General features: G+C 39.1%; 1 protein-coding gene across 4 annotated transcripts in view; it reads left to right on the plus strand.

Annotated features, from left to right (window-relative positions):
• The window catches only part of NOL4 (nucleolar protein 4), a 418254-nt gene that overhangs the window by 330935 nt on the left and 72793 nt on the right, over positions 1-14526 (plus strand). For 3 of the 4 annotated variants that reach the window (XM_075532843.1, XM_075532842.1, XM_075532844.1), the window contains one exon: positions 91-204. The exons of the other annotated variant lie outside the window; for it this stretch is intronic. In XM_075532843.1, the coding sequence (XP_075388958.1) occupies positions 91-204 (114 nt within the window). The remainder of the gene's footprint in view (positions 1-90; positions 205-14526) is intronic. 4 annotated transcript variants of the gene reach the window in all.

Here is a 14526-nt window from a genome sequence, read left to right on the forward strand (position 1 = left end):
TGGTGGTCCTGTGAGCGCGTCTGAGAATAGCAGTGTCCCGTTAATGATACTGTTAATAATTTTCCTATATTTTTTTCTCTTCTTTTATAGTCTCGACCTATTCCTTCTCACCTTACTTCAGCAGTGGCTGAGAGTATCTTGGCTTCGGCCTGTGAGAGCGAGAGTCGAAATGCGGCCAAGAGAATGCGCCTGGACAAACAACAGGTAAGACTGAATGTTAATGTCTGACGGCCCCAGCTACAGTCGATTACAGTTCGTTGAATTTGTGTAGAAGATACAGGTGCAGGGGAATCCTAAGAATTCTGGTGTGTGATTTTTGTGTCTTTGTCTTAACTTAAGTTTTAAAAGATGCACTTATCAATACAGAGCAAACAAAAATTATGAAAAATGGACGAGTGTAACATTAATGAGTTAAAATTGTATTTGATATCCAGTTTGACGGCTGAATGGTTATTTAAATAAGAGGTTATCAATGATCATTTACAACGGTTTTGTACATTGACCCAAACATTGATAATAAGGACTTCACCATTCATATTCATTTTGAATGAAATGCAACCTCTCTTTAATTTCCTTTGACCTTCTGTCAAAAGCCAATTGAGTGTGTGGAAGGTGGTGAAAATCTCAAAGTCTTAAAAAGGGGAAATATCATTGTCCTGGGCAACCTTTCTTCAGTATTTAATAATGTTTTTTATACAAAATAGATATTATTTTTCTACTTCTAAAAGGCATCTGTGGTGTGTGTGTGTGTTGTTTACTGGCAGTTAAATAATTTGTTGAATGGTGTTTCACTTAGTGGTTCCTCTTGATTTATCTGTGCTTTTCTGTTTCTCAGACTTACTATTTTTCTCGGTTCTCTTTCTTTCCATCCCTCTTTCTTAATTATCTGCAAATTAACTAAATTATATTTGCTATACATAAAGTATGGCGTGTTGTGGCTTTTTACAACAAAGGAGGTAGGTGTTATATTTGTATAATTGAGGTTCGGATGCGTGGAGAATAATTAAGTTAGTACAATTTTGAGAGGCAGCGGGCTTCAAAGGGAAAAGGGACTAAAGACGCAATAGTATGTGTTTCTGTCATTAGTACTGAGCACATTCTGACTCGGCGACCCCGTGCATAGCATAGAAGGGGGTCTTTTAAGGCTGTGACACTTTGGAACCAAACACCAGGCTTATCTGCTGAAGTGTCTGGGAGATTTAGAAATATTAACTTTTCAGCTCATGGAATGCTTAACCATTAGCTCCCAACCACCTTTTCCCTAGACTTACAATATTTCAACATATTTTGGAATGTCATCAATTTGTATTTTTTAAATCATTTTATTGAGGCTCATCCAACTCTTATCACAATCCATACACACATCCATTGTGTCAAGCACATTTGTACATTTGTTGCCCTCATCATTCTCAAAACATTTGCCCTCCACTGAAGCCCTTGGCATCAGCTCCTCGTGTTTTCATCTTGTATTTTTATGTGTCCATGATGGAAATGGCACATGCCATTAATCCTAAATATTGGAGAAGATGCACCTCATACTTCAATAAAGATACAGCATTCACATTGGATAAACAATATATGAAAATGCCAATTTTGAGTTTGCTAATCATTCGTTGACACCTATATCCATACACAGCTATGCCCTTAGTTGAGACTTACATCATTAGTATACCAATAACATTTTTTTCACCTCAGATGAATTATACCACTGAATACATTACTATAAAGTATAGGCATTAAGAGTGCATCATCTGTAGTTAAGTAGATGTGCTGTTTATTCTCAGCTCTGACTTTATTTCTGTGCATTTCAACAACCATTATAGCTCTCTGTACCTCCATCCCTTCATATGCAAGAATAATAACAGTATGAATTCTATCAGATGGTTATAAGAATTAAAGAGCACTCATGGTATGGCCTAACATTTTGCATGTGAAAGCATATAGTAAGCCTTATAAATCTAGCTGAGAAAGGAGATTTTGATTGACAACACTCTTTTTCCCCCCTCACTGAATTGGTATCAGTAAAATTGGAAAGACGCAGTAATGATGCTCTATTGGACATAAAATTTGAAATCAAACAAAGTCCATTTGAGAAAGTAATCATAATTCTAGAAACTAAGATAGCATTCTGGAAGATGGAAAGGCTCTGCTGGTGTTCATTAAGTTATATGAGTATATACCACCTTGTCTACAACCAATCTAGAATATTTGTACAGGTAAGTAGTTTATGAAGTCAGTCAGGACAGAACTAATTCATACTAGTGGAACCCACTGTATCAGTCTATTCAGTAGTTCCCAAAGATGGTCATGTCCTGTTTTAGATGGTCCAAGCACGTAGACATTAACAGCTAAATCTGTTACATGTGGGTGGCAAATATAAAATTTATAGAGTTGTTGTAAGGACTTAATGAGGTAATTCAAAAGCATATTGTATTTCATATGCTTTTTAAAGATGTATTAAATTCACTAGAACATCTCAAGTAGTAGTGAACTCCTTATATCAATGAAAAGATATCTACCTGACTTACTTTTAGAGCTAGCATGGTTTTGTGGTATTTTAAATTAACCCTAGATTTGCTGCCTATGCTTTGCCAATGAAGAATAACCATAGTAATAATAAGGAGAAAGACTTCCTGGGACAGGGAAGTGACTGGGAGGGGGAAGCAATGAGCCTACTTCCAGTAGAAACTGCCCCTCTTTTAATGTGTGTCTCCTAGAAGTCCTTTATGACTGAGTTCTCCATGTGGGAATGGGGAATGCTCACGATCCCCTTCCGATAGGAAGGCTCAAGGTGCTGCAAAGGTTTCAAAGACTTGAGAAGGATGCAGGCTAAGGACAAGTAAACAGAAATCCTGTAGCATCGTGATCAAATACTGAGCCGCTAACCAAGAGGCCATGGTTTAAAGTGCTCTGCAGAAGAGACTTGGCCATCTTCCCCTGTAAACGTCATAGCCCAAGTCAACCCACAGGACTCATAGACTCTGCCCTAAATGTTCACCAGGAGTTGAATCCAGCCAATGGCACTCAATACAACAGAGCAAAAATGATAAGAATACATTGTACAAGCGACGGTGGGAGCATCTTAATCACGTTAAATTTTTTTTTTTCATTTGCTATTCTGGCGACCCCGTGAGGGTAGAAATTATTATTCTCATTTACATATGAGGACATTGAGGCTTCCAGAAGCTGAACTTGCCCGGCACTGAGCAAGTCAGGGTGCAATTGTGATTAGGTGAGCTTCACCCTGGAGATCCTCCGTTATCGTGGCTTTTCAAAGACTAGGTCCCAGAGGAAAAATCCATGTCTTGTGACAAACACTTAGGACCCCTATTCTTTCTGCCTCAACTCTCAATATTACCTGTAGTGCTTTCTCTTGCTGGAAAATCATCTTCTTTTCGTCATGAAGACTGAGCACCATACCTGCATAGCAAATCAGGTTCCCCAGGATTCAAATGATTCCAAGTAAGAAATTTTTGACTGGTTAATTTTGTCTGGAAAAGGGTACAGACTTCCTAAAAATATTTCCCTGCCTCAGGGATCTCTGTTTTCTGAGCTATGTCTTTTTACTGTGATTGCTGCCAATTTCATTTGTTATATTTCACACATAGACTCTTTAAAAAATACTTTTAAAAAAACTTGGTAATTTACTTCCCAACAGAGCAGGGGTTAATGTGGGAGAAGTCCTTCTTTTAGAGAGTTGGTTGCCTTTTGCCCTAGTAGACCCAGCCAGCGCTCTTTTGGGTTTCAGCAATGAGATCATCCTTTTCTCTGTGTGTTCTTGTCCCTAGTCACAGGTTGTAGGTTTCATCAGAGATTGAGAGTGCCCCTGACTTCATGATGCCCTCTCGTTTTGTGGGTGCACAAACATTCCACCCCTGAGGAATTGAAAACCAGACCATCTAATGGCTTCCTTCCAGACACTAGCCTCACATGGAGCTGCGGTGGTGCCAGTCCTTCAGAGCTTATGAAGCTTTAGGAATCCATTGGATTTTAGAAAGTTCTTTGCGATATTAACACGAAAAGCTTTGTGGGTGTGTTAAACAGGTTATTTCATGTGTCCACCTTGACTCACCTCCAGAGAAGGCTTGTTGGTATGCACCTCAGGCCTGGAGCTTGCTAGTGGCAAGGACAGGCTCCTTCCCCCCACCCCACGTGTGCCCCCCCCACCAACTGTTCATCAAGCATCACATTGCACCGAAATGAGGTCAATCTCTGATGAGTTAGAAAGCACACTCAGCATTCCTTTACTTTTAACTTGAAATTCTGGGAGGTGTATGTTATCTAGGAAAATCTTCCTCCCTTTGAAAGTTCAGCAAGATGGATAAAGTCAATGGGCACTTTTTCAATTTGGCAATGTTGCTCCAGGGGGATTTCTTTTTCTCCTCCCACCTTTATTATGTGAATACCACTCCTTCTTTAATCTCCTCTGAGACAAGGGCATCTCATCCTTCTTGATGACAATTCACTGAGCAAATAGGAAGAGGAAGTAAGTGAGAGATTCGAACCATTGACTGGCCAGCTATTTATTTTCTATTGGATAATAAATATGACACCAGTCTACATTTAACTGTTCCTACACCTGCTGAGAGAGAAAGGTTCAGAGGAATCTGGGGGTCTTTGGTTTCTCCCTTGTTGTTTTAGATAAATTAGTTTGCAGCTCAAGAAAAAGGGATATGGAAATCAAATAGTCTCGGGATTCCCAAACAGTGGCAGAACAGACTCTGTTCCCATGAAGGACAAAGTGGCCTGGGTGCTGGCTGACAGAGGAGAAATTAATGGTAGGCCAAGATGTGACCTGGTTGACTTTGAAAGGGCACAGTTGGGGATGGGTCTGGCAGACTGTTGGGTATGCTATACTGAAAGGTAAGCTTTCAAACATTGAAAGCTGACATGTTGCTAAGTTTAAATAATAATAAAAATAGCTGCTGGTACCCCAGAATGCACCCATTTGTTCAGGATAATACACCCCCATAGTGGCTGTGTCAGATTTTCTACCACAGTGTTGCATTCACTGTAACCTGTATTTGTATTTCTGCATGGTTTGTCCCATATTCTCTTAGAATACTACTAAGTGGGCGCATTCTAAGCATGTTTTGGGGTCTCTTCTGGCATCCACTTTGATGTTTTCTTCTTTTCCTGTCTTTTGGACAGAATGTTCTGGCACAGTTCATCAGGTCTGTCATTAGTGTCCAACACAGCAAACCTCTGTTTTTCGGGGGTGAGGTTGTTTTTGAAGATCATTTTATTGAGCGTTTACAGCTCTTATAACAATGCACTCATCAATTATATCAAGCCTATTTGTACATATGTTGCCATCATTCTTTTATAAACATTTACTTTCCATTTGAGACCTTGGTATCAGCTCCTCTTTTTTCCCTCTCTCCCCCATTCCACCCCTCATGATTCCTTGATAAATTATAAATGATTATTATTTTCATATCTTATACCAACCGTTGTCTCCCTTGCCCCATGGTTTCAGTTGTTCATCCTCTGGAAGGGGAAGGTGTTATATGGTTGTGCATTGATCATTGCAATCTTGCAATCGGTTCCCCCTTCCTCCCCTCTTCCCCAACTTTTCCCCTACCCTCCTGGTATTGCTACTCCCATTTCTGTTCCTGAGGGGCTTATCTTTCCCAGATTCTCTAAGTCATGAGCTCTTATCTGTGTCAGTGTACATGCTCTGGTCTCTAAAGAACTAAAAGGCAGGACTGGGATCATGATAGTGGGGGGTAAGAAAGCGTCAAACAACCAGAGGGATATTGTGTGTTTCATCAGTGCTCTACTGTGCCCTGGTTGACTCATCACTTCCTTATGACCCTTCTGTGAGGGGATGTCCCATTGTTTATAGATGGGTTTTGCGTCTCTGTTTCAACCTACACTCCTTCTCAGTAATATGTTTGTTTGTTTATTTGTGTGTTTGTTTGTTTTGGGTCTTCTGATGCCTGTTACCTAGTCCTGTCAACTCCTCATGATCACACAGGCTGGTGTGCTTCTTCCATGTGGGCTTGTTGCTTCTCTGCTAGATGATAATTTGTTTAACATCAAGCCTTTAGGACCCCACACACTATATCTTTTGATAGCCGAGCACCATCAACTTTCTTCACCACATTTTCTTATGAACTCATTTTGTCTTCAGTGATCTGCTGGGAAGGTGAGCACCAGAGAATGCCAAGTTGCTAGAACAAAGTATCCTTGCGTTGAGGGAAGGCTTGGGAATGGGCCTCAAATCTGTCTATTTCCTCAATGTATTTCCATTTAAATATATACACATAGAACAAGACCTCTATTTTTATGAATTAATATATTTACATATGTACACACCTATGTTTATACCTCTATTCATAGCTTTGCTTCCTGGATCTTTCCTCTGTTTACTCTCACCTTCCTCCTGCCCCACCATCAGACTCACCCTTCTTCTGCCTCTTAGTAATTCCTCTCAGGTAGATAGCTGTTGCTCCAATACCCCCAGAATCTCTACATCCTCCATGTTCCTGCTTTTAATTCCCTAGTTGTTCCCCTGTCTATGGCATTCTTCACTCAGCACTTCCTTCCCCCACCTCCTCCTCCACCCAAGTCCCTCCAGAACCATTGGTCCCATTGCTTTCTTCTTAGGCTTGTTTCCCATGCCTATATCACATAAGTAGGCAAACCAAAAATAACAGAGACCAAAAAAATAGAACACAAAGGATTGGAATAAAAGAAGAAAAAAATGACCAAAAAAAAAGAAAAAGCATACATAATTCCTCGTCTGTTCACTGACATTTATGACAATCTCCACTCCCACATGGAAGCAAACCAAGAGAGAGTGGGTCTAGACGCATATTGGCACATCAACCCCTGAGGATGACATCCCTACATGGAGTTGCTAAGGCACAGAGAGGACTCTAGGGCTGACAACTGCTTGAGACATCATGTCCCCTCATTGGAGCATACTGTGCAGAGGACAATATTGGGGACATGTGGCAGGGACCGTCGGAACCCCCCACAGTGGGGTGAACCAAGAAGGGAACATAAGAGATCAGTCACAGGTGCAAAGCAAAGCCACAAAGCCCCTAGGGAGCTCCAAAAATAGACCTCAGGCTAGGAGGGGCAGTTCCCAGAACCCCCGGGAATGGTGAGGAGATAGTTATAAAGGTCGGCGGAACTCAGGTGGAATAGGCTTATGGCTGTATTTTGGTTCTCATGGACTTGTTTTCTTTTACTGCAGCCTCATCCTGAGGTTACATATGGACAATTGATGGTCTCTTCCACAGTGAGCACCTGACCTTCTTTTAGCTGCGGATACTGAGCTTTTTCCAGGGTCTCTTCCCAAACAAATCTAGTCACAAAAATTCTCGACCCAAGTGGGATTTATACTAGAGATGCAAGGATGTTTTCAATATTAGAAAAACAATCTGTATAATCTGCCATATAAATAAACCAAAGAATAATAACCACATGGTGATATCAACAGATATTCGAAAAGCATTTGACACTAAGAACACCCACTTTAAATACCCAACTCTTTAAAATAGGAATAGAAAGGAAATCCCTCAGCATAATAAAGGTCATATATGGAAATCCAACACCAATATCATGCTGAATGGGGAAAAACTGAAACCCTTTCTCCTGAAAACAAGAACTAAACTACAATACCTTCATTACCAGTCATAATCGATACTGCACTGGGAGTGTTAGCCAAAACCATTAGACAACAGACAAATATAGGGGATCCAATTGGGCAAAGAAGAAATGAAGCTCTTGCTATCGGCAAATGATATGATTTTATATAGAGAGAAACCCAGGTGCTCCACAAAAGACTAAGGGGGTCAATTGAGGAATTTGGGAAAGTAGTAAGACACAAGATAGCACTCAGAAATTAATTTGATTTTGATATACAAGCAAATAAAGAGAAACCAAATGGAAGAACACCCCATGTTCATGGTCAGGAAGACTTAATAGTGTGAAAATTAGAACACTGACTAAAGCAATCTAAAAGACAGTAATTCTGACCCAAATCTCAACTTCATTCTTTAAAGAAATGAAAACAAAAACAAATGACCAACTTCATGTGGAGAGAGAATAGGCCCAGGATAAGCAAAAAATCTTCTCAAAAAGAACAAATTTGAAAACCTATTAATTTGGTCACTATCTGATGTCAAAACCTCTACACAACCGCTATAGTCAAAACATTCTAGTACTGATAAATGACAAACACATAGACCGATGGAACAGGATAGAAAACCCAGAAAGAAACGTTTCAGGAAACTGATTTTCAACAAATACCTAAAACATTACATGGGAAACGAATACCCTCTTCAACAAATAGTGACAGAAAAATGTGGTATCCATCTGCAGAAGAATAAAACAGATCCCATACCTTGCTCCATGCACAAAAACTACCTCAAGATGGATCAGTGACCTGAACATAAACCCAACAGACTATCAATTATAATAAAGGAAGCATATGTGGTGAAAGAAAAAATAGACTTGAACTATTAAACAGAAAACACTTAAGTACATCAAGACTCAATTAATATAGTAAAATGAGAGCCCAAGGATTGGGGAAAAAACCTTTAGGAATGACACAATGGGAAAAGGACTACTGAAATCTACAGAATTTGCTAAACCTCAGCAAGAGAAAAATAATCCTATTAGAAGACCAGAAGAGGATATGAATAGCTAATTTACAAAGGGCAACATGCAAATGACTAAGAACATGAGGATATGCTCCACAATCACTAGCTATCCGGCAAAAGTAAATCAAAAGTACAATGAGATATTACCATAATTCTAAAAAACAGAGAACAGCAAATGCTGGAAAAGGTGTGGAGAGACTGGAATGTTTATGCACTGCCGATGGGCTTGCAAATCTGTGCAAGCATTGAGGAAACTGCTACAGTGCTCAAGCAACTGGGAATAAATCTACCATATGCCCCAGTAATACCTCTGCTAGGCACATGGCCCAAACACATTACAGACAGCACACAGTCAGACATAGCCTTTCCTGTGTTCATCACAGCACAGTTCACAACAGCAAGAAGCTGGAAATAGCCTAAATGCCTATCAATAAAAGAAGAGATTAAAATATCGACTTTCTGGTAAATATGTACAGTGGAATACTTTACATCCCTAAAACACAACAATGAACTATGAAACACCTCATGGCATTAAAAGCCCTGGGAATCATCACACTGAGTGAAGTTAATCAATCAGACAGGACAGTTATTGATCGAGTACATGAGCCTAAGGATAAACACCAAGATGAAGGCAGGCTTCTGTCCTCAGGTCATAGATCTTCTAATCCAGTCTCCCAAGCAATGAGGCAGACAGCTTTCCCCATGCCCACAAACCATGTATCGCCTCCTTTATATGCACATCATAAAAACAGCATTGACAGAGTAGACCTCACCTCACCTGGGGTCAAGATGAGTGCGAGAGAGAGAAGGCCATTCCGTTGCTGCCATACAATATTGTGCTAAGGTCACTCCAAATCAACAGCCACTCCTGCCAGAAGGATAAGTGAATCCTACTGGAAATTCAAGTCAAGATGGGGAAAGGGGACAATATGTCTTGGAGAAAGTTATTACACTTCTGTTGGGGGTTAAACCTGGCAGAGGAAACTCTCACCAGGAGGAAAAACCCAAGGGGAGAATAAGCCCAGTACTATGAGCCTAATTGGACATTTTGGACATTTCTGTACAGTTTCTATCTCTGGGTAACCAGGCCTTGTGCTTTAGGCTCCTGTGGCTCTGTCCTTTCAAGGTACACAATATCATTCTTAGGGTACACCACAAGGATTTGATGTGGAAACTCCACTAAGGAAACTGGATGCAAGGAAGTGACACTCCCTTAGCTTTGAAGCTGAACTTACCCTAATGTGAGAAAAAGCACACGCTATCCCAGTTATAGAATTGGAGGGCGTTGGACTTTTGTTTGGATATCTTGCTTTGAGGGTGTTCAATGAATGGTGGCCTGCCAGTACCATACATTTACTATTTTAATGCTCTCCTTGCTTTCTTATGGCATATACCAGCCTGGTAGACATGGTTCTGTTTTTGTGAATAAGAGTCGTTGAAAGTTTTGCCCTATAGCCAACCTCCACTACTCCTGTACATAACGTCCCGTCACTTAAGAGTTTAATATGTACAAGTAAAGAATTCATGTATTGTAGTCTGAAGCCAGAGTGTGCTGTATAATTTTCTTTTCCCAGCAGTGCTTTACAATTAGTTCTTACATCACAGCCCTGCTTGATACTCGCCCTTGGGAAGAGAACACAGAATATATACTGGTGCTATAGCAGAATGTGGTGAATAAATGAGATGGTGCCTGGCTATCAGATAAAATAGTATGTGGTATCTTAAAGGCTCCTCTCGAAAACGCAGCCATCTAAGTAAGATGCCAACTAATACCACAGAGATCACTGAAGATAAGTGTACTATAAAAGTGTCTGGCATTTGGTCATCAATGACCAAAGGATTGTAAATGATATAATCCAAAATCAATGGAGGGATTAGTATGAGTCTAAACTGTGAGAACTTGGAGTGCACAAGGCTATGGATGACAGTGGGAGCCCAGGGAACTACATAGGACATCAGCCTCCAGGGAAGTCCCTCTATCCACAATTCAGGGATGGGAGGAAAGTGGTTGCTAACAGAGTGCCCTGGAGAGACAAGTGTAGAACGTCAAAGGCATACATCAGACTTGAACTGTTAAAACTTTGCCAGTAGATCCCCCATGTGATGCATGCTGAACCTGCATTGGTTTTCAGCATTTTCTATATTTTTGCTTTGTTTTGTTTGAATTACAGTGTGTTTCAGAGATGGTTGGTCATTGGAGGTCACCCTCTTGAAATTGTCTTACATGTTTTTCTGTGCTTCATTATATGAGACCCAGGATTGATGAACCAATAGGGACAGCAAGTAGAATATGGGTTTGGGGTGGGGGACACTAAAAGGGAGACAACATCAAGGAGTCCAGGAAGAAAAAGAATGTTTGGAAACTTACTGTTATAGTAATTGTACATGATATGCATTAACTCCCAATTAAGAATACATTTATAAATAAGTTAACAGAGCACAGAAATAAAACAAAAGAAAAAAACAAACAAACTAAATATCCCAATGTTCAAATTCCATACCATTGGCTAAATTAATGACACAATCAACATAATTACTATATACCCCAGAGGGCTGATTTGTAATATTCTCTATTATCACATGATAATGATGTCTCTAAAATTAATCATATATGTATTAACCATACATACATGAATGGATTTTGAGATGGCACAATGGATTTTGAGATGTGGATTTAATTACAGCCTAACCTAAGAACAATAAATTCTTAAGACATGGCTCTCCTCGATCCTTGCCTTCATGAAGAGATCACTGAAGATATGGGTACTATAACAATGTATGGTGAAGAAACAAGCTGTCAGAAAGAATAGTATCTAGGGTCTTAAAGGATTGTCTTGAAACTAGCAACCATCTAAGGAAGGCATCAACTAAGTCCACGTGGACAAAACACACCAGTCTGTGTGGTCCAAGGATTGGAAATGATACAATCCCAATCCAAAGGATGGAAGGCTATCAGAGCTTACATTGTGAGCATCCAGTTTAAAGAAGGCCTTGAATGACAGTGGGAATCCAAAAGTAATTTTCAGGTGCTCATATTGATTAAGTCTCCAGTGACTCCCGTCTTACCATAGTCCATGCATGTGAATCGCTTTGCTCCCAGACAGAGAGCTTTATAAAGTGTAGCAGAGAGAGAGAGTGAGGGTGTCCTGCCTCCAGGGAGGAAAGCTGAATCCTTGTGAGAAGACCATGCCCAAAAGAAGGCTACCAGATTGACAGGCTAGACTCCAACCCTTCACTCTTAAAATCCTCAAGTCGACAGGGGGTTATGTAACTACCACAATATAGGAAAGGGATAATGTAAGTGGATTTTGAACCAAAACCAAGCTCGCTGTCATTGAGTTTATGCTGAATCACAGAGACCCTAGAAACCAGGGTAGAGTACCTGAGACTGTAACTCATTGCAGGAGTAAAAATCTGTCTTTCTCCTAAAGAGTGGCTTCTGGCTTCTAACTGCTGACCTTGCAGTTAGCAGCCCAATGTAGAACCACAGTGCGACTCTGGATCCAAGAAATAGAATCATGGCCTTAATTTATTTAACATGAAGTTGTAGACAAATTAGCAAATCAATTATAACTTGATTGCAAACCTTATTATTGTTGGAAACTTACCATCATTCATCTCTTAGATTGGAACAGATATTGGAAATGGTTACAATCCTATTTTAATTCCTAAAAAATGTAGAAGCATTATCTGTCCCATTGTACTTTTGTGAACATATATAAAAGTCATAAACAGAAACTATGGAAGAATAAATTATATAAAATTAAATATTTTACAGATTTATAAAACAAAATAGATAGCTATAATGAAGATGCAATATTTAGAATCTACTGACTTTTGTTGTTGCTCTTTACAGAAGATTATTTGACTTGAAATTTGTTAGTAATTTTGTGAGCAAAATAGTTTCTTTAAAAGTTTATGTTTTTGCATCCTTAGCTTAGGATTGTGGCTAAATTTGAAATATAAATTAAACCAAATTTTAGTTCTTACAAGATAACTTTTAATGGTAAATGTTTAAAAGTATATTACATGATTTTTCAAATCCCAATACAATTAAAAATATTTTCATCCACATCTATATGAAGGAGATGCTATAGGCAGAAAACCAGACAATGGTATTTTGTAAGGCATTTCCAAACGGAGATTGGAGGGTTAAAAATAGAAGCTTTCTTGTGAGGAAAATTGAGATTCTTGGGGAAAAAAAACAAAAGGAGAGGGGCTGGATATGTTTACAATTTTTGTTTACTGCACACATTTTCCTTCTATAGTAATATATTAATTTATATCTGAATAGAATTTATGTTTATACCTACAAATATATATCACTTTATATTTGTTTATATCTGAAGAATACATAATTATACAGGCATTTCATAATACTCTGAGGCATGTAAATCAGATAGCTCCACCTTATATGGATGAAAAGTTTAAAACTGAGAAAGGTAATTTGGGATGACAACACTGGGATCTTCAGGAAGTGGGCAAACAAGCTACATGTTCTGCCTACTTCCATCCAATTAATTCATAGGGACTCGATAGTACAGGGTAGAACTGCCCCTATGGGTTTCCAAGATCATAACTCGGGACCACAAATGTGCATCGACTCAATGGCAGTGAGTTTGGTTTGGGTTTTGTCTTTTCAGCACTCACTCCACTTAGCAATTTCGTTTTTCAGTTTCATTGAATACCAGCACTTTTCTGTCAATCTGTCATACTGTGGCAGCTTGTATGTTACTGTGATACTCGGGCTATGTCACTGGCATTTCAAATATGAGCAGGATCACCCAAAGTGAACATTCTTCATCAAAATATCTCTTAAATATCAAAGTTAAAGTACAATGTTGTCTGTGACAGGATAATATCTGTCTACATACAAGGAAATTCAGACAATGCAACTATTATTCAAATCTATGCACCAAACACTAAAGCCAGTAATGAAGAAATTGAAAAATTCGACCAACCTTTTTAGCCTGAAATTGATCACACATACAATAAAACGAATTGATAGTTATTTTTACTGGAATGCAAACATTGGAAACAAAGAGAAGGAACAATACTTGGAAAACATGGCCGTGGGTATGGAAATGAAGCTGCAGATCCCCTGATAGAATTTCACAAGACCAATGACTTCATTGAAAATACCTTTTTGCAACCACACGAATGGCAATTATAAGCATGGACTTTTCCAGATGAAATATAAAGAAATAAAACTGAGTCCATCTGTAGGAAGAGAAGGTAGCCCTGGTGGCTTAGTGGCTATGTATTTGAATGAGATCCGCATTGTTGGCAGTTCAAAACCATCAGCACTTTGGGGGGGGAAAGACTTTGACTTTCTACTTCCATAAACAGTCTTGGAAACCTACAGGGAGTCATGCTACATGTCAGCACTGACTTGATGGCAGTGTGTATGAGGTTTCTCTGTAGGAAGTAAAGAGGGAGAAGCTCATTCTCAGCAGCTAAACCAGCTCAAGGACTGACTGTAGAAGAAAACATGAATTCTTCATATTTAAATTGAATTGAAGTTCATGTTGAACTTCATGTTCAATTCAATTCAACATTGAAATTCATGTTGAATTGAAGAAAATTGAAACACATCCACAAGAGCCAAAATATAACCTAGATGATATTACACCTGAATTTCAAGAACATATCAAGAATATATTTTATGTAATGAGAGAAGACTTGATAAACTGTCAGTTGACATAAAAAACATCATACAGAGAGAAAGCAAAGGGTCATTAAAAATACAGGAAAGACATAAAAACAAAATTGACTGTCAGAAGAGGCTGTGAAGTTTGCTTTTCATGGTAGAGCAGCTAAGGCAAATGGAACATAGGATGGAGTCAAAAAGTGGAATATAAATTTCCAAATAGCAGCTCAAGAAGATGAAGTAAAATTTTATAATGAA

This window comes from Tenrec ecaudatus, chromosome 15 (genome assembly GCF_050624435.1).
Source record: "Tenrec ecaudatus isolate mTenEca1 chromosome 15, mTenEca1.hap1, whole genome shotgun sequence".
NCBI lineage: Eukaryota > Metazoa > Chordata > Mammalia > Afrosoricida > Tenrecidae > Tenrec > Tenrec ecaudatus.